We start from the raw sequence: 17954 nt of genomic DNA, 5'->3' as shown, positions 1-17954 counted from the left end.
CCATTTTTATCAGCTGTAAAAAGGACCTGCTATTGCATGAACACACACGACCTCGAAGGGTCATCTTTTCTCAGATTATGCTTCAAGTGCATGAGGCATATGAAGCATAATCCCAGATAATTACCAGCATCATTGCTAATTGGATAACCCCCAAAGTTAGCTGTAGTAAATTACAGCTGCTAAAATTCCCTAAATCTCATTTCCAAATACTGGACGTTGAGCATGAGACCACTGGCAACGGTGTGTTCTAGCCTGTTTCAAGCAAACAGTTTCAATAATTTAACAATGGACTCTGAAATATTTTATTATTTCACTGAGAAACTGTTTGGATGTCACATTCAAATAAACTTTTTAAAACTAAAATGCAAAAACTAAATTTGCAATCTGATAAAAAAAAAAAAAGGTCAGGATTTCCTAAGAAAGGAACCTGGAGGCGCTCACTCAAGATGCAACTTCTCATCTCAAGAGCATAAAGCGACAAAGTGCATAGACTCCATGTTTTACAAACAAGACAGTATCTCTGGCTGAGATAAGCAGCATGTGGAGGAGATTAGACTCTTGGCAGACACTTCCAAAACTCACACATTCTGGGATTATTTGGCTTCTTTACTCCCTGTAATACACATTAAAAACAGAAATTAGACCACTTTCAATTCTGCAGCAGTTTAATCTGTACCCTCAGCCTGCATTACTGCCTGGCGAGCATGCTGGCTATCAATACATTACTATTACAAATTATATTTCTTGGGTGCAGGTAAAAAACTCAAATAGCTCATCTCTATCACACAAACCCATAGTAATTTAGTAACGATAAAAGTAAGCCACACCAGACACCGCTCATATAATGACAGTGCCATGTTATTGTGTGCCCTGGAGCAGTCACAGCACAGGATCCAGTCTGTTAGACGTGACAAAGCACCTTTCACATTCAGTATTTAGATCTATGCTATGTGCTAAACAGAAGTAGCCTTTCTATGGGGATGGTAACACATGATTGATCAAGACCAGTACACAAGCCCTAACATACATTTACGTTAATTAGCTTATGTCAAAATACCACTGATGCAAGTGATAACCAATTTATGGTCCCATGTGTTAATAATCATGGCACTACTGTGATTATTAATTGTCTGTTTCACACCAAATATATAAATTAAAATGGAAGAGTAAAGTTTGCAGAGACCAATGTAACAAGAACCACTGTCCCTGGGAGTTGCATTCTAGCTCTGACACTGTGCCACATGTATGTGAGACTCCTCAGTTTCCAAAGCCATCCAAAGGTTGTGTAGATGGTGGATCTGAAGATCCCTCTCCTGTAAATATGCCTTCATAGGCATAAAGTGATTTATACCATCCTCAGTGGGTGTTAAACTAAAAGTGTCAACCGTAATCCCCACTACTGGTAATGGAGACTATGATCTGCATTGCTAATTAGCTTGTACTTTGTAACATTTTATAAATCTATAAAGAATTCGATTTCTACATATGGAAACAATGCTGAGAAACAGGCCCCTTACACTGCAAGTTCCACTGAGTCAATGACTGCAGGCGCTATATGTAGGATACAAATATAAGGCGGTAACAAAAATCTATAGCAATAGCACATACTTACAGGTTTACCCTGGTTCAGGAGGTAGCAGCAACGATCACCACCTTCTGAGCAGCATCCTTCTTGGCTTGGTGAGCTTGCAAAACAGCCACAGCCTCCTCCACCTGGACAAGGTAAAAATCAAACTAAAATATGTCCATTGTCAAATAACAAAATACATGACAAATGACATACACTTATGGTCCCCATACACCGGTCAGACTTGTCAGATGCACAAGTCGGACTGGATTTCCCTTCAATTTCCCTGGCAGCCCATTCAGTTGAAGAGGAGTTTTGAAAGCTCCTGCCCACACTCCACTACTGCAGCCTCTCTCAGGGAGGGGGGGGGGTGTGTTGCTCTGAAGACTAGGTGTGTGCTAGCACCTGCTATATGCACCGATGCATTCGATTTATCATATCAGTTTCCCTGCGATTCTGATTGTGCTAGGCTTCCATTTCTGTGACGGAACCTGTATATGCAACAATGGAACTTGCACAAAAAAAGCCACGGCATAACGCCACTGCATGTATATCTAGCACTAAAGTATCTCTTGATACATCATAGTTGCATCTAATTGCAACAAAGATACATTTTTGGGTAAAAGAAATAAAGATGCAAGGCGCAAGCCGCTTCGCACAGGACCTGGCATGCCGAGAGGTGGTGCCGAGTGCCATTCCAGCAATAAAGTAGGATGGCACACTTGTAAGTAATTAATTCTGACGAGGGGATGTCATTCTGTGCCAGATTTTTTGCCAGTTGAAAACTCTGCACTCACAGTTATTAGGTCAAATTTACTTTTGACCTATTCCAATAAAGTGAGATTTTAGAATAGATGTAAAATCTGGCATGGTCGACATACACATGGATCTGCAAATGACTCACTGATCCAACAAGCTTGATGAGCTATTACAGTGGCCAGTGAGCAAAACTTAGAGCCAAGTCATACATCCATTAGACCTCAAACATAATATGGCAATAACCAACTGAGCTGTAGCCTTCACATGCGGTTTTACTACACAAAGACAACAGTGATTATATAGACCAGATATAGCCACATTTGATGGAATACAAAGCAGTACATTTTCATTTAAGGCAGAATTCCTGCATATTGGAGCCAATGACTCCTAGAATCATTTACCTTGGAACGCAAGGACTCTGGGGACTCCAGCATGTGTAGAAGCTCTGAGTTGTCAATTTCCAGCAGCATTCCTGTGATCTTACCCGCCAACGACGGGTGCATGGCTTGTATCAGAGGGAAGAGACGCTCCCCTGTGGAGTGATGAAAGAGCTATTTTTAGCATCTCCCTTTCAATACCCAAAGCACTGCCATATGAAAGTACCACACGGGACTCACCCAACATCTGCTTCTGTTCTTGGGGTGGGGCAGCAGCAAGCATTGAGGCTGTGAGAGGTTCCTGGCCCTGCACATGGACAGCAGGCTGCTGTGTCTGAACGAAAAGGAGATCACATTACTGTCGGGCACATTAAGTACACAGCTCTTCATTTTCTTAAGCCATGTTGCTTTTTGTTTCAATATGCTAATCTAAAGGTGCCCATACACTATGCAATTATTGGATGCGTTTTGGTCCCGATCGCATTGCGTGCAATGAGATTGGGAACCAATTCAAAAAGTATGTGCAGCACATACTTTTTGAGCTGTGCGTGGGATATGCGAGTCGCACAGTGTATGGGCACCTTAAGAACTGCAAGTAATACAAAATATTTCTGTAAATACCCTATACAGCTGTAATAAAGGTCATCACAACACAAGTGTAAACTGCATTGTAGTGAGTGCTCCACCTTTGTAAGCCAAATACAAAACAAAAATAATTTTCAGGTCATTTCTAGTTCACTCACAAAGGCAAATTCCTTCTTAAATGGACAAAACCATGTCCACTGCAGGTGGGGCAGATGCAACTTGTGCAGAGAGAATTAGATTTGGGTGGGGTTTTACTTCAAATTAAGATCTATATTGCAGTGTAAAAATAAAGCAGAAACAAAATAACCCAAATCTAAAGCTCTCTGCACATGTTACAAGGCTGGAGAGGACATTCATGCTGTTTGAGTTACAATAACAGACAAAGCTTTAAAAAAGGAGGGTGGTGCTTGAAATCATTGTTCTTCCACAGTTACCTGCATGAAAACACGTACATTCATCATTGATTTGCACAAAAATGGTTTTATAGGCAAGGATATTGCACCTCAATTAACCATTTATCAGGTTATCAAGTACTGAAAAAAGGTGCAATAGTTGATTTTTTTTTTTTTTTTTTTTTACTTTTGGCCATGGTTATAAATCTAACCAGAGATAGCAACTATTCTGAGATAAAGGCGGTCTCAACATCCGATTGGTGCATCTTCCCCATGGTCTGAGAAAGCCGAAAGCCTCACAGTCCGAAGCAAAACCAGACTGAGGAGTAGTGGATCATCCCACATAGATGATCCTCGCTTTAAAGTAAGCACGCACCACCGAGCCCGCAAATTGCATCTTAGTGCTCGCCCTCCAGTCACAGTACTGGCTGTTGGGATTCTGATGTCGGTATACTGACAGACTGAATCCCAACTGTCAGAGCGTCATACCCCACCAGCAAATAGAACCACACCCAGGGCGATTCTACAGTAACTGGCAGGTCAGGTTGCACCACTGTAGCAAGACTAGAAGGGAGTGCTGGAAGCCATTTAACCAACTGCAACATTACATGTTAAAGAAAACGCCCAAGCGGGCTCATGGCTGAAAGTTGCTTTCAATGGGACTTCACAATGTGAATCTAATAACTTAGGATCCAGCTCAGTAGCTTTGTTTCAGGTGGGAGCCCGGATGCCCTCTAGACAGTCGGGATTCCGAAGGTCAGTAGACCAACGTCAGAATCCTGACTGTAAAAAGCCTAACAGTTGGGATCCATGACCGTCAGAGGGAGAATAGAACCAGTGGCGAGCACAGCAAGCCCGCAAGGGGCTCCTTTGCGCTCAACCCACTGTTGCAGTAACAGCAGTCGGGATTCAGGCCTCAGTCTAAAGTCAGATTCCTGACTGTCAAGACACCCATCCCACACCTAAAAGCCCAGCAGAACACAACCTACAAGAAACCAAACAGAGGAGCTCCACCTCTCTGGGTACTTAGCCTTGGATTTCTACAAAAAATATATTTTTTCCACAAACGCAATCCATACGCATTTGCTACCCCGAACAGGAAGAGGGCAGAAGACATATGGAGAGACAAAAGGACTTCTAAAACAGGCACACCAAAACAGAGCAAAAACAATCAAAATACAATAAATGAGCAGTGAGTGCTCATAATAGTGCCTTTTAAACACAATGCCCACAATAGTAGCACAACCTACACTTATAGACGTATATTCAATTAGTATTTGATCCATTCCGACATACATTTGTCAGATTCAATCAGAAAAGCCCTATTTAATGAGCAGCCAAATCAGAGTGTCCGTTTTGGCCACCTGCAGCTGCCGTCAGCAGCTCCCAGTGTGTGAAATCACAGGGAGCCGCCGGCTGAGGACCACTGTCAGGCGAGAGGAGCCTGGCCTGGGGGAAGCCCGTCAGGAGAGAGCGTGTTCCACCAACCCCGGCTCCAGCTTCCCCGACGGTAAGCACCCTCCCTCCCTCTGCTCCCCAGTCTAATTTCAACTCGGACTGAGATTGTCGAAACTATGCCAAAACCTGTCGGATTGGGCCCCGATTTGCGTGTTTTCCAACAAGTTGAAAATAAGCAGCCCGTATTGAATAGGTCGTAACCCCTTCTGACCAAAATCAGTAAGAAACTGCTGTTCTTCCGACAAGATGGCAGTTTAGACTAACTGAGTTTACCCCCGTAATGCCCACAGGCGTAGAGCCGCTTATGCACATAATGCCCACAGGCGTAGAGCCGCTTATGCACATAATGCCCACAGGCGTAGAGCCGCTTATGCACATAATGCCCACAGGCGTAGAGCCGCTTATGCACATAATGCCCACAGGCGTAGAGCCGCTTATGCACATAATGCCCACAGGGGAAGCACACAATACCCATAGCAGTAGCACAGATAATGCCCAAAGTAGTGCTGCTTACACAGTGCCCACAAATATATGGTGCATTTTACGTACATAGTTGCCACAAGAGTAGTGCCATTTACTCACATAATGCTTAAGGCCCCCATACATTATGCGATTTGGGCACAATTTTGCCCGATTCGGATGAATCGGGCCGTGAAATCGTCCCAAATCGCATATGGAGACATCCCCTCTAACCCGATGCGCGGCCCCGTGCGCATCGAATCTTATGTGCTGCCCGGAGCCGTGCTCCCCCGCAACGTGGCACCTACCAGAGCCGGGAGGAGGGATCAGGCGCAGGGAGCCGGGCAGGAGAAGACGCGAGTGGCTACAGCAGCAGCAGAGCACTTCCCAAAAAAAAAAAGCCCATACAAACGCATAGGAAGCCATTGATTGGCTGAGACCTCTCTGCTGCATCTTCTCCTGCCTGGTACTCTGTGCTGCCCGCCGCCGGGCAGCACAGGCGGCACTCCAAGGGTTTTCAAATAAACGTTTAGTGATGGACATAGACACCAACGTTTCGGGGCTCTGGCGCCCCTTTGTCAAGGTGAATAAAAAAGTACAGTGAGTGATATATATATGTTAGGCACACTATGTAATATATCGTTCACACAGCCGACAAATGATATCTGCTGTACCCACAAGCCAATGCAATTGGTGATAAGTCTGAACGTCATTCACAGTTTTATCATATTGGCTGTGCAGAACAGCAGAGAATGGTACTTTTCCTCATGTGTATTCTGGTGACTTGCCGTCCAACCCATATGCTGGGCAAAGGATTGCTAACAATGACGCTACAACCAGTTCTTGTGGCAGGGCAGGCAGTGGAAGTGTGCATGCATAAACCTTACTTATCCATCAGCCAAGTGTGAATTAAGCTTTGTTCTGCCAAGTGGCAGGTGTATATAAATACATGTGTATTAAGACACTTCAAAAATAAGCCAGTACCTGCAAAGACTGCACTCCAGGAAGTGGGCAGCGGGTGTACTTGTATGGAGGAACAGCTCGGGGTGGAGGGGCAGATACTGGTTGTCGTGGGCCTATTGTCTGAGTAGCAGATAATCCTGTTTAGAATAAAAATGAAAAATCCTGATAAACAAGGTGAAAACGCTTAGGAAAATTAATAATCCACTCTAAGCTTAGCAAGTAAAAGGCGTCCAAAAGAGTGATTTTAAAACATGTGAAGGTATGCATGTATCAAAGTTGTAGAGACAGAACACAAGGCGGAACATGATCTGTCTGGATTTACTTTGTATTGTTTTTAGCACAATAGGACCGCTTTCTGCACCATGTAGCAGGGACAGGAGGCGTTTGCAGTGCATTATAAAAGCATTCACAGCAAAATACAACCTTTTTCCAACGTTGATTCTGCATACTATTTACAGAACCTCCCTTGATCAGAGGTGCAGATATGAAAACCCATGCTCTAAGAAGTGTGCAGTTTTCCTATGAGCATACACTAAAGCAGGTATGGGGAACCTTTGGCCCTCCAGTTGTTGAACTATACATGCCAGCATGCGCTGCAACAATTTTAGCATTTCCAAATAGCAAACCTGTACTGGGTGTATTAATGACATACAAGCGTGTGGGGTAAAACCAGGGGCAAGGGAGGGGGGCCCTCTCGGAGGGATGGAGGGGAGCCCTCTCGGAGGGATGCAGGGGGGCTGGAGGTAGCTGTGGTAGCTATTGTCCAAAAAGTCACAGGGGGGGGCTGGGTGCAGAACACAAACTGCTTCACCTCCTGCGGTGAACGCAGTCCGTGTGTTCTAAGGAGAAAGGTGTTGTGGGGATAAACAGTAACAGTTCTCAGATCTGCAGTTGCTGAAAGATGAAGCGTAACCAAAACAGGGTCAGGATAAGTGTCCAGGTGTCGCCCAGAATCAGAGCGTCCTCTTAGGTTTCCCAGCGGTGCACCTAACACTTACCTGATACCCGCTGATGTCCTCGGTCCTTCCGTCCCACGTCGCTGGTGCTGAACTGTATCCTGCTGGTGTCTGCACAGCCGTGCAGATCACCAGTGTAGACACCGCGTCGCTTCAACAGAGACTGAAGCACTTCCGGGTCCACGCGTTTCAACCCCGCTGGGGTCTTTTTCAAGACCCCAGCGGGGTTGAAAAGCGTTGGTCAGCAGCACACCACACCGCACAGTCTCCTCCCCTCCGGGAGTGCAGCCCGAGTCACTCCAGGGACTTCAAGCACCCGGCGAACGCATCCCAGCGGAACCCGGAAGTGCTTCAGTCTCTGTTGAAGCGACGCGGTGTCTACACTGGTGATCTGCACGGCTGTGCAGACACCAGCAGGATACAGTTCAGCACCAGCGACGCGACGTGGGACGGAAGGACCGAGGACATCAGCGGGTATCAGGTAAGTGTTAGGTGCACCGCTGGGAAACCTAAGAAGACGCTCTGATTCTGGGCGACACCTGGACACTTATCCTGACCCTGTTTTGGTTACGCTTCATCTTTCAGCAACTGCAGATCTGAGAACTGTTACTGTTTATCCCCACAACACCTTTCTCCTTAGAACACACGGACTGCGTTCACCGCAGGAGGTGAAGCAGTTTGTGTTCTGCACCCAGCCCCCCCCTGTGACTTTTTGGACAATAGCTACCACAGCTACCTCCAGCCCCCCTGCATCCCTCCGAGAGGGCCCCCCTCCCTTGCCCCTGGTTTTACCCCACACGCTTGTATGTCATTAATACACCCATGTGTACAGTGTAATAAACACTTTTTCTCTATAACCACTTGTCATAGTGCTCGTGTCACAAAACACACCCAGTTTTTACTGGTCACATCGACGTGCAGCACCCCATCAGCTAGTTACTGACAACAACTTAAAAGCCTGAGCGCTGGTCACCATTTGTTTTAGTTTACCCTGGGTTTGGACATACCAGACTTAGCAGCCGGCAACCGAGGTAGAGCGCCCATCTCCCTTTTTCTTTCCAAACCTGTACTGGGGCATGCTGGGATGTGTAGTTCAAAAGCTGGAGGTCCAAAGGTTCCCCATACCTGCCCTAAAGACTCTCTCATGGAACCTTAGAAGTGCACGTTTTCCAGAACTAGGTGGAGCACAGATGTGTTTGGCCAAGGCTGGGTACAGTTATCAGATGATTCTGCTGCCCGATCAATTGGCAAGCTTGTGCATACACACCTAGCAAATCCTCCACTTGATGTGTCTAGCAGTAAAGTCATTTGCACATGCCCTTCTACATCTGGCATATTCAATGGGTGCTGCACCTTACCCATTGCACAGGCAGGTCACACACGCAGCCCGATTTACAGATATATCAGCATCAGATGTGCTACTGGACCGCTAGCAACGTATCACTCATGCATCAAATGAACGAGAAATCAAAAAGTTTTATCTAACCTAACAAAATAGAACAAAAAAGGTGGAAATACTAAATACTGAGTATACCTCGAAAGAGGCTTTCTGCTCACGTGCCATTGAATCCTCTCTCAGAGCTGGCTGGTGAACACTGGACTACGGTATTACAGATGGTAACTGGAGCAAGCGAGGCACTACACTAATTGGAGGTCCAACGTTGACACCAAGAAAAAACCTGAATGCATATCGACCTTTTGCCACTGTTAATGTTATGATCATACCTCCCTAGGGGAATATGCTGAGCCCTGGTGTGAATTTGTCAACCAACACTAAGGCCAGTATTCAATGGTGGTGATCATGATCCTGTTTAGGATTCGCTGCACATTCGCAGGGTTCCAGAGGGCTGGACCATTCGCTGCCAGCCCTCCTTGTCACCCTATTCTTGCCCCTGATGGCGAATTTTAACTGGGGGATGGCGGCAGGCAGGGAGATGGAAGCCTTTTTTATCTGATGTGGAATAAGCATGGTGATTATCTTTTAAGAGATGGATCAAATCTTTGGTACAGCAGGGCATGTATATTGAGTCGAGGACTTGAGCTATTTAGACAACTTCATTGATTCAGTAACAGACAACCTAGTGACATTAGAACCTAGGGACCCTGTGTTCAGTGAAAGTACATAGAATTTGACAGCAGATAAAGACCACTTGGCACACATATTCTGCCAACGTACATACACCACTCAGCCAGGCAGTTTGTAGCATGTGCACTCTCCCCCTCCCTTTGGAGTGGAAAACTGCAAGAACAGAGAAAAATGGTAGCCACCATCCACGACCACACTACCTCCTCCCGACTAAAAGGGAGACAGTGTGCACCAATCCCAGGCAATCTCCACTAAGACTAGAGTGCTGCGAACCAAGCAACAGCCCACTGGCGCAGCTATAATCAGGAAGCTGACCACAGCGCCCATTTCTGCAGCTGTGTACTTTGCATTTACAAGCAGTGCACAGTACCTATATACAGAAATAAAGAATATTTACAAATAAAGAGAAACTAATACCACTTTCACACTGCCTAAACGTTTTACAAACCGGTATAATGAAACCATTTAAAACGGGTATGAGCCTTCACATTGCAGTAGATTACCGTTTAAATACCATTCACATCAATCAACCCATTTAATTCCCTGAACACATTTTAAGGCAGAATGCAGGGGACAGCCTATCACAGGTCTGTAATCTGTTTTTACTAAATACTGTTTCAGAGCCATTCTCGCTCCATAAAAAAATCGGCTCTGAAAGGTGTAGGACTCTGCTTTTTAAACGTTTTGAAATACCAGTTATCTTTAACCCCTTATCGACGCAGCATGTTTTTGCCTTCCTGACAGGCCTTTTTTTCAAATCTGACAGGTATCACTTAAGTGGGATAACTTTTTTTTGCTTTTACTTATCCCAGTGATTTTGAGATTGTTTTCCCGTGACACATTGTACTTCAAGTTAGTGATACATTTTGGTCGATACAGTTTTTTTTTTTTTGTGAAAAATACCAAAATGTCGTAAAAAAAATGAACATTTTGCAATTTGCAAAATGTTACATTTTCTGCTTGTGAGACAAATAATCATACCACTCAAAATAGTTAATAACTAACAAAGACCATATCTATACTTTATTATTACATCATTATTTCAACCTGCTTTTAATTTTTTTGGACACTAGGGGGCAGCAGAGTCAAAATTATGCACATCACACAGTAAACGCTGCTTTTGGCTGTTCACGTTTGAACAGCCAATCGCAGCGATCGCCCATGGCGGGGGGCATCGCTGCCCCCCCTGGGCAATGAGGGAAGATGTCTGCTGTCAGGGACAGCAGACATTGTCCCTCTGTCACCGCGTCCCTAGACGCAGTGACACTTTGAAGTCATGACGTACATTTACGTCATGTGTCGGGAAGTACTTCCCGACCATGACGTAAATGTACGTCAAATGTCGGGAAGGGGTTAACCGGTAAATGAACTCTGGCGCTTTTCCCACTGCAGCCAACGTTTTAAAATGTAAAAAAAACAGCAATATATCATTTAACAAGTGCGGTATAAAAGAGGTATAACGTTTAAATAAAGGCTTTTGTGCAGCCCTTCCAAAACATGTAATACTCCACATGTGTTTGCATGGGAGGAAGGAGCTTATTTTAAAAAAAATAGTCTAATTTAGATGCCAGCTCTAGCCCCATCCTGCAATCCCATGGTCCTGTGTTCCAGCAGCCTTGCGGAAAGAGACATGCACTGTTCATGTTCCATTACTACAGAGAATGAAAAACACTGCCCTAAAGAGAAAAACAAAACCACATGGAGCTCCTGGAAAGGCTTCAGGTGTCAGACAATTTTCTCACCAACTCTCTGGGCTACGCTGGGTATACCACGGGTACCCTGAGTGCTGGAAGGTGTCAGATGGCGTAGTGACTGGCGAGGGCCACTCTGTCGCAGTGTGTTGGGCATGGGCTGGAAGCCTAAAGAAAGCAAATAATGTGATTACTGAACATGCACCAAGATGTGAGTGTGCATACATGTATGTTTCCATAGAAAAAAAATAAACACCCCAGAGAAAAATGACTCGTCAAAATTCTGAGCATGCTAACCTTGGGGGCATCCCGTCTGTTGCCAGCGAGGGCCAGGTCGCATCTGTGCCATATGATTTGGTGCATAATATGTAGGTCTATTTTGAGCCTGTAAAATGAGAGCACATTATTTGTTATTTATTAACAATTTCTTATATAGCGGACTCATATTCCACAGCACTTTACAGACAATATTTGACCATTACACAAGGGACAAATACACAAAGGCAGATTACATTTTCCCACATTCCCTTATATGGAAACCAACCTGTGGCACAGCTGGCACAAAGTATCCACCAGGCGCAGGCTGAAACTGATTGATAAGAGTGTTGGCAGGTAGGGCCCTCATTCCTGCTATACGTTGCATATACTGGTTGGTAAGATGAGCTTTACGTTCTTCCTTTCTTTGAGCCAAGGCCACATAAAGCGGTTTGGAGCCTACAATTCTCCCATTCATCTCAGTGACAGCTTTAGTGGCTTCTTCTGGCGAGGAAAAGCAAACAAACCCAAATCCTTTGCTACGGCCATCCTCTAACATTACCTGTAAACGACAGTGTGCGTCAAAGTGTAGCTCTAAACAGTCAAAACAAGCTCCAAAAATCTCTACGAATGTCTGGATGTGGCAGAGGTGTAGAGACTGAACACAAAGCATATGTTCTATCTGGATTTCCTCAGCATTATTATAGCACTGGATGACCTCCCCCTGCACTATACGCAGCAGGGACAGGATGAGTTCACAGTGCATTAGGACATAACATTGCTGAAATATGAACAGCCATGTGAATTTCTGTTATTTAATTGTGCTTTCCAGTCAGACAACAGCTTTCTGCAAGGCAGTTCCTGGGGAGGGGTTTGTTTCGTTGGTGTTAAGGGCTGTCTCACCTTGGCACTGGTAATTGATCCAAAAGGAGAAAATTCTTTCCTCAGCTTCTCATCATCAATTGTGTCATCCAGATTTTTAATGTACAAATTTACACCCTGAGGAAAAAAACAAACACATTGATACAGAAATGTTAAGATAAATGTATCACCAGTATGGGAAACGTATTTAAGTGCTGTATCTTTCTATATATGTGGGAGCTAGCAAATACAAACCTGATAGCGGCTGATCCTCTCTTGCTTCAATTGCTCAAACCTTCTTTTTAGTTCGGCCTGTCTTTCAACCTTCTTCTGTGCTCTGCCCACAAACATCACCTTTCCATTAACATCCCGCCCATTCATGTCATCGACAGCCTGACAGAAATAACAGTCTGTTAGAGAAAACAAATACTCTCCCACTATTTTAAACACACACAAGATTGCAGAGCTCCCGAAAACCTGGCATTTCTCTGCAGACACTAAAAGTCTGCCTTGTTCTCCAGGGGAGCTCTTACCTTATTTGCATCTTCATGATTTTCAAAGCTCACAAAGCCAAACCCTTTGGACTTGCCACTGGGGTCAGTCATCACCTTAACGCTCAGAGTTTTCCCTGCAGCCAAGAGACACCAGTTAACCACAGAGGTCACAGGGTCACAGCATGCAGGTGCACGGCACACGCATGATAGCAGGCGCCCACATGCGGGAGCAGTCAGGTCTCATTAGGTTAACCACGGCATACGCGTGAAACCAGAACCCCACATGCATGGGCAGAGCCAAGGAGTTCAGGAGGTTATCCACGGCACACAATAAGCCAGAAGCGAGTGACGACTTGATGGAATCGGGAAATCACGAAGTTACCGTATTTGCTGAAAGTCTCCTTCAGTCGCTCATCGTCCATATCTTCCCCAAAGTTCTTTATGTAAACATTTGTGAATTCCTTTGCCTTGGCTCCAAGCTCTGCTTCCCGCTCCCTTCGACATTTAAAGCGGCCAACAAACCTGCATAAGAAAAATAAATGTTTGGGACAGAAACCAATTTGCTTTGACACATGCTTTGGTTTTTCGGACTTCATACAAAACAGTTCAGTACTAGGTATGTATTAAAGCAATCATATTTAACTTTTTCTAAGAACGCATTCTATCACTTCTTTTCAGAGAAATAAAGTCTTCTCCATGTTGCCACTCCAGTACGAGTGCTCATGTTACCATCCCCACTCCCCCCTCACCACACAACGCCTCTCACACTTTGCGGTCGTTGAGCAGCATGCCGTTCATCTTCTCTATGGCTCTATCTGCAGCGTCTTGTGTCTCAAAGTGCACAAAAGCGTACCCCTTGGAGCCATTCTCATCACACACCACCTGTAGGAGAGTAAGTCTCAGGGAGATGCCTCCAAATCTCAAAGTGCAGCCCACAAACATAAAAAAGCCTGATACCAAAACATAGTAGGATGACAAACTAACCTTACATGAAAGAATGTTTCCAAATGCTGAAAAAGTGTCATAAAGAGCTTTGTTGTCAATTGATTTGTCGAGATTCTTTATGAAAACATTGCCTACACCAGACTTCCTAAGAGATGGGTCACGTTGAGACCACATAATTCGTATAGGCTTCCCTTTAATCACATCAAAGTTCATAGTGTCCAACGCACGTTCAGCTGCAAAATACAAAAATATTGGCAAGAGTGAATAGATGTAACAAGTTTCTGTCCAAGAAGCTACTGAAAACAAACATTTGCAGTAATTGTCATCACTCAATGGAACCAAGTGTGACATGGTAATTATCCATTGTGAAATTGCTATTAAGAGTTTAAAACAAATCTGGATTATGTACAGGTGATTTTTCTTTTTCTTTTAAAAGAGCTGTACAGGGGTAATAGTGACTGTCCCTAGAATATCCCTTTCACACCAAAAATACCTGACATCAAAGTGGGTTATTGAACAAAGATTTAAGGTGTGTCCCACTGCTTGAAACATTTCACACCACAGGCTGGATCCAGGTTATTGTTGAGTCTTCCCTATGCCAATACTTGGAGATAGCTCAAGAGCCATCCTGTGTTTACAGGCCAGCAATGAGTGCTCATGCATTATCGCCGGCCTTAGTTACCCAACTAATTGTGAGAAGTCAAACAGGTTTGATTCTTATACTCATTTTCATATGCTTACCAGCACATAAGAGCAAAGATCCAATTATTCTAACTGGACACGTTGGCTGGCTTCAACAGTAATCAAGTGCAGTGTTCTAACCCTCAGTTTTCCAAACGTGTCATGCGGTGAGGATTTCTGCCTGTAAAACCACACGTAGTCAAACTAGATCAGGAGTTCTCAAACTCTTTCCACAGTTCATGTTTTCCAGGTCACCCGGTAGGCGCATTCATTACTCATTGACACATTTTAAAAGATCCACAGGGGCAGCTTATGATTAAACTTTGTAATTCTGTGAGACCTGCAAAACATGCACTGTATGGGGTCCTGAGAATAGTGTGAGAACCTGTGAACTAGATCAGCTCACCGAAGTACGATTAAAAGAAATCCACAAAAGGCATGACATGTTTATTATACTTGAGGACAGGAGTGGAGAACCCTTGGTTTAGTGTAATGGTCAGCTTATGGATCAATTAAGCGCAATACACGCTACACAACTGCTGCAGATATAGTTAACCATATTAGCCGCGGACGAGATTGCCCTTACACACTGAGCGCTATCGGCCACCAATACCATTAAGCGATGTCACTGGAACCCGCTGAAAATGCAGGTTGTTTGACTTTATTGCCAAACTGACCTGCATGGTCAGTAGATATCACTCATCCTAAATTACGCGTGGGAATGGGCATCGTTAACAATATTGAGTGTCCACACTAGATTATATTGTGAACAAAATAGCCTATGGGGATGGATTTAAGTGCAAAGCAAACCTATAAATATTTCCAGCAACAGTACAAACTTTCAATAGGTCAAGTATATACTAAAGGTGGACCTCTGCTGACGCTGAAAGCACACAACACTTTAAGGCGGTGGGATCTCAGGCAAGTGTTTGCTTCCTCACATGGCATTAAATACCTCTGACTGAACAGGAAAGTGAATAGGCCAAAGTTAGAGTTAGGCCGCAATAACAGCAACTCACCACCATTGCAGGCAACTGAATTCCCCCACTAAACATCTGCATATTACATTTTAAAGTGTATACCATTTCTGCACTATACTTTTGCCACCTCTTTAAAGGAAACACCATGTTTGTAGCAATTTGTATAGTTATGGGCAAATATCATTAACATTTCATTATCAGACTGTAGTTTAGATTTAAGTATATTACAATAAATAAAAAGTTCTGTGGTCTGTGTCCTGGTTTAGTATGCTCTATACTGCTATTGATTAACCCTTGAAGTAGGTGCAGTATGGTTTTGTTCAGTGTAATTTGCCAGGAGGATACACCCCTATAGCTCATGCTGCTCACAGAGCAGTTGTCTTGTACGGCATATGTGCCGAATGTCCTGTATTTTTGCTCGTCTCCTTAAACAATCCCAATGTATTATATTGCAAGAAAATTATATATCTAGCAATTTCTTAAATCTGCTAAACAGTATAAATGTTTTAATGTATAGTTTACAAATGATAGCGACACATACATAGGTCATGCAAAAAGCAATCTCACAAGAAGCAGCACCTGGCAAGCGGAGGAGTTTATTTATAGCAAGGCAGCTTTATATGCTTTAACTCCATGGGACTAGCTTACGGCACTTGTCATTACACATCAGCCTAGCAATAGCTCCCTCAAATAGTGTGCTTTCTATTTTTACCTACTCCAAGCATCCAAAAGGCACACGATTCAAATGTGGATTTTATTTAATGAAAAGGATCAAAACCAAAAGTCCCAATACCAACGGGTAAAGTGGTACTCATGTATGTTATTGCAGAAGTGTTACACGACAGCCTTATGAATAGGATGCATAAAGTGGGTACAGATAGGGGAGGGCAGATGCAACGCCAGTTATTCAGCCATGGAGGGAGGACCCAGGCCAGATGATGGCTGTACAAAGCCCTATGAGGCATGCAGGCACTTACCATCTGCAGGCTGCTGGAAGTTGACATAGGCATATCCCAGGGACCTCCGTGTGATCATGTCTCTGCAGACCCGTATAGAGAGCACAGGCCCTGCTGGACTAAACTTCTCATACAGCATGGCCTCGGTGACATCAGGGTGGAGGTCACCCACATAGAGGGACGCCATGGGGTAGCTGCTGCTAGCTGTGTGCATCCCCCACCTGGCAGTGTCACCCAGGAGGGAGAGGAACAGAGGGCAATCTGGCGGATCTCCACAGGAGAAATAGCGGGGTTAAGGCGGTTACAGAGGTGCGTGCCCGGGGTGTGATGTGCGAGGCCGGCTGTGGCTGCTCTCAGCCGTGAGTGCCCCGGTGTGGCAATGAGCGTAGTGTATATGTGAGGCACAGTAGACTAAATTACACTCTTCTGCCGGTCCTACACCCGGGCCTAGGGGGCGCTGTTGATGCAGAGGCAGTAGATAGGTGCTTACCCTGGAGAGCGGTACCGGGGAGGAGACTGGGTGCAGCGTGGCCAGAGGGGAGCAGGGGATGTTTCGTGCAGGCACCGGGGGGTTACTATCTTGCGTTACGGTCGGTGTCCAGGGCAGCGGCGTGTAACGTGCATGTATTTCTATTCGTGTTTGTAGCTGGTGTGTTTTGCGCCCCGGCCGCTTACGGACAGCACACCCTGGCCGGCACCCAGCTCGGCAGCGAGCGAGCTACAGAGAGACCGGATGTGGCTGGATGCGCGGCTTTTATATCCGGGTCCCCGGTCACCCCGGCTCTCTGCTCACAGCGACCTCTGGTGTCCGCCAACCGTAGCGCGAGTTGAAGATGAACAGCAGAAACACAAGATAAACACGCAAATAAATAATATTTTTATTAATCTCTTTGCATGAGAAGAGCAAACACCTGCCAAGATACACACAGATGTCATTGTTACAAATAAGCATGTTTATACTTTCCTTCAGGATACAGCAAGTTACTTTTATAATAGCACGCCTACAAACTTAAATCCTTTGCTGACATTAAAATAGCATGTAGGTGGCCTTGTGCTGGGGCCTGGGGGTATACTCTAGTGCCATCTGTGATTATATTTAATGCTGCCCAGTTGCATGAGCAGCACCAACAATTGGAACATATATGGAGGAGCCATTCCATGTGCCGCCAAAATAGCTCTGACCATCTGGTGTATAGGCTCTACAAGACCTTTGAGGTGTGATGTGGGCCTTCCTGGATCTTACTTTTTGCCCCAACAGACACCAAAGATTGGATTGAAGTCCGGTGAATTTAGAAACCAACATCTTGAACTCTTCATCACACCATATTTTTTGTACAATCCGGCAGGTATGGCAGGCAGCAGTGTCCTGCTGAAAAAGACTACATTCATCAAATAATACCATTGTCATGAAAGGACGTTTAGGTAGGTGGTAAACTTCATAAAAGAGAACCTAGGGTTGTGCCCAAACCTTCACATCCCACCAGCTTGT

The 17954-nt window shown here is 44.8% G+C and overlaps 1 protein-coding gene and 2 non-coding genes across 4 annotated transcripts; all 3 read right to left on the bottom strand.

Annotated features, from left to right (window-relative positions):
- Nucleotides 1-288: 288 nt before the first annotated feature.
- PABPC4 (poly(A) binding protein cytoplasmic 4) lies at nucleotides 289-17201 on the bottom strand. Of its 2 annotated transcripts, XM_083173801.1 has the most exons (15): nucleotides 16487-17200; nucleotides 13888-14081; nucleotides 13670-13785; nucleotides 13286-13425; nucleotides 12943-13037; nucleotides 12665-12802; nucleotides 12452-12547; nucleotides 11838-12110; nucleotides 11591-11678; nucleotides 11345-11461; nucleotides 6582-6697; nucleotides 2944-3037; nucleotides 2728-2858; nucleotides 1613-1713; nucleotides 289-613 (listed from the first exon to the last, which is right to left on the bottom strand). In XM_083173801.1, exons 1-14 carry the CDS (start codon nucleotides 16677-16679, stop codon nucleotides 1627-1629), a joined length of 1878 nt encoding a protein of 625 aa, XP_083029927.1. In that variant the 5' UTR covers nucleotides 16680-17200; the 3' UTR covers nucleotides 289-613; nucleotides 1613-1626. The 2 variants fall into 2 exon arrangements, with proteins under 2 accessions (XP_083029927.1, XP_083029928.1); XM_083173802.1 differs by lacking the exons at nucleotides 289-613; nucleotides 1613-1713; nucleotides 2728-2858; ... (5 more) ...; nucleotides 12452-12547; nucleotides 12943-13037 and having other exon boundaries at nucleotides 12669-12802; nucleotides 16487-17201.
- Nucleotides 6824-6953, bottom strand: LOC146061855 (small nucleolar RNA SNORA55). Its single transcript, XR_014471300.1, has one exon. It is a non-coding gene; the product is annotated as a small nucleolar RNA SNORA55 (small nucleolar RNA).
- On the bottom strand, nucleotides 12185-12312 carry LOC146061854 (small nucleolar RNA SNORA55). The gene has a single exon (XR_014471299.1). It is a non-coding gene; the product is annotated as a small nucleolar RNA SNORA55 (small nucleolar RNA).
- Nucleotides 17202-17954: the final 753 nt, after the last annotated feature.

This window comes from Crinia signifera, chromosome 2 (assembly GCF_055691185.1).
Source record: "Crinia signifera chromosome 2, ASM5569118v1, whole genome shotgun sequence".
In the NCBI taxonomy this organism is placed as follows: Eukaryota; Metazoa; Chordata; class Amphibia; order Anura; family Myobatrachidae; genus Crinia; species Crinia signifera.
The sequence above is the reverse complement of the archived record's forward strand: the minus strand, read 5'-3'. Positions and strand labels throughout refer to the sequence as shown.

What these genes read in the sequence shown, in the direction of transcription:
- PABPC4 (XM_083173801.1), bottom strand. Translation starts at nt 16,679, where the DNA reads ATGCACACAGCTAGCAGCAGCTACCCCATGGCGTCCCTCTATGTGGGT. An exon ending in CTGCTCAACGACCGCAAAGT is followed by an intron (nt 13,426 to 13,669) that starts GTGAGAGGCGTT and finishes TTTCTTATGCAG; the next exon opens with GTTTGTTGGCCGCTTTAAAT. An exon ending in AGAACAGAAGCAGATGTTGG is followed by an intron (nt 2,859 to 2,943) that starts GTGAGTCCCGTG and finishes ATCACTCCACAG; the next exon opens with GGGAGCGTCTCTTCCCTCTG.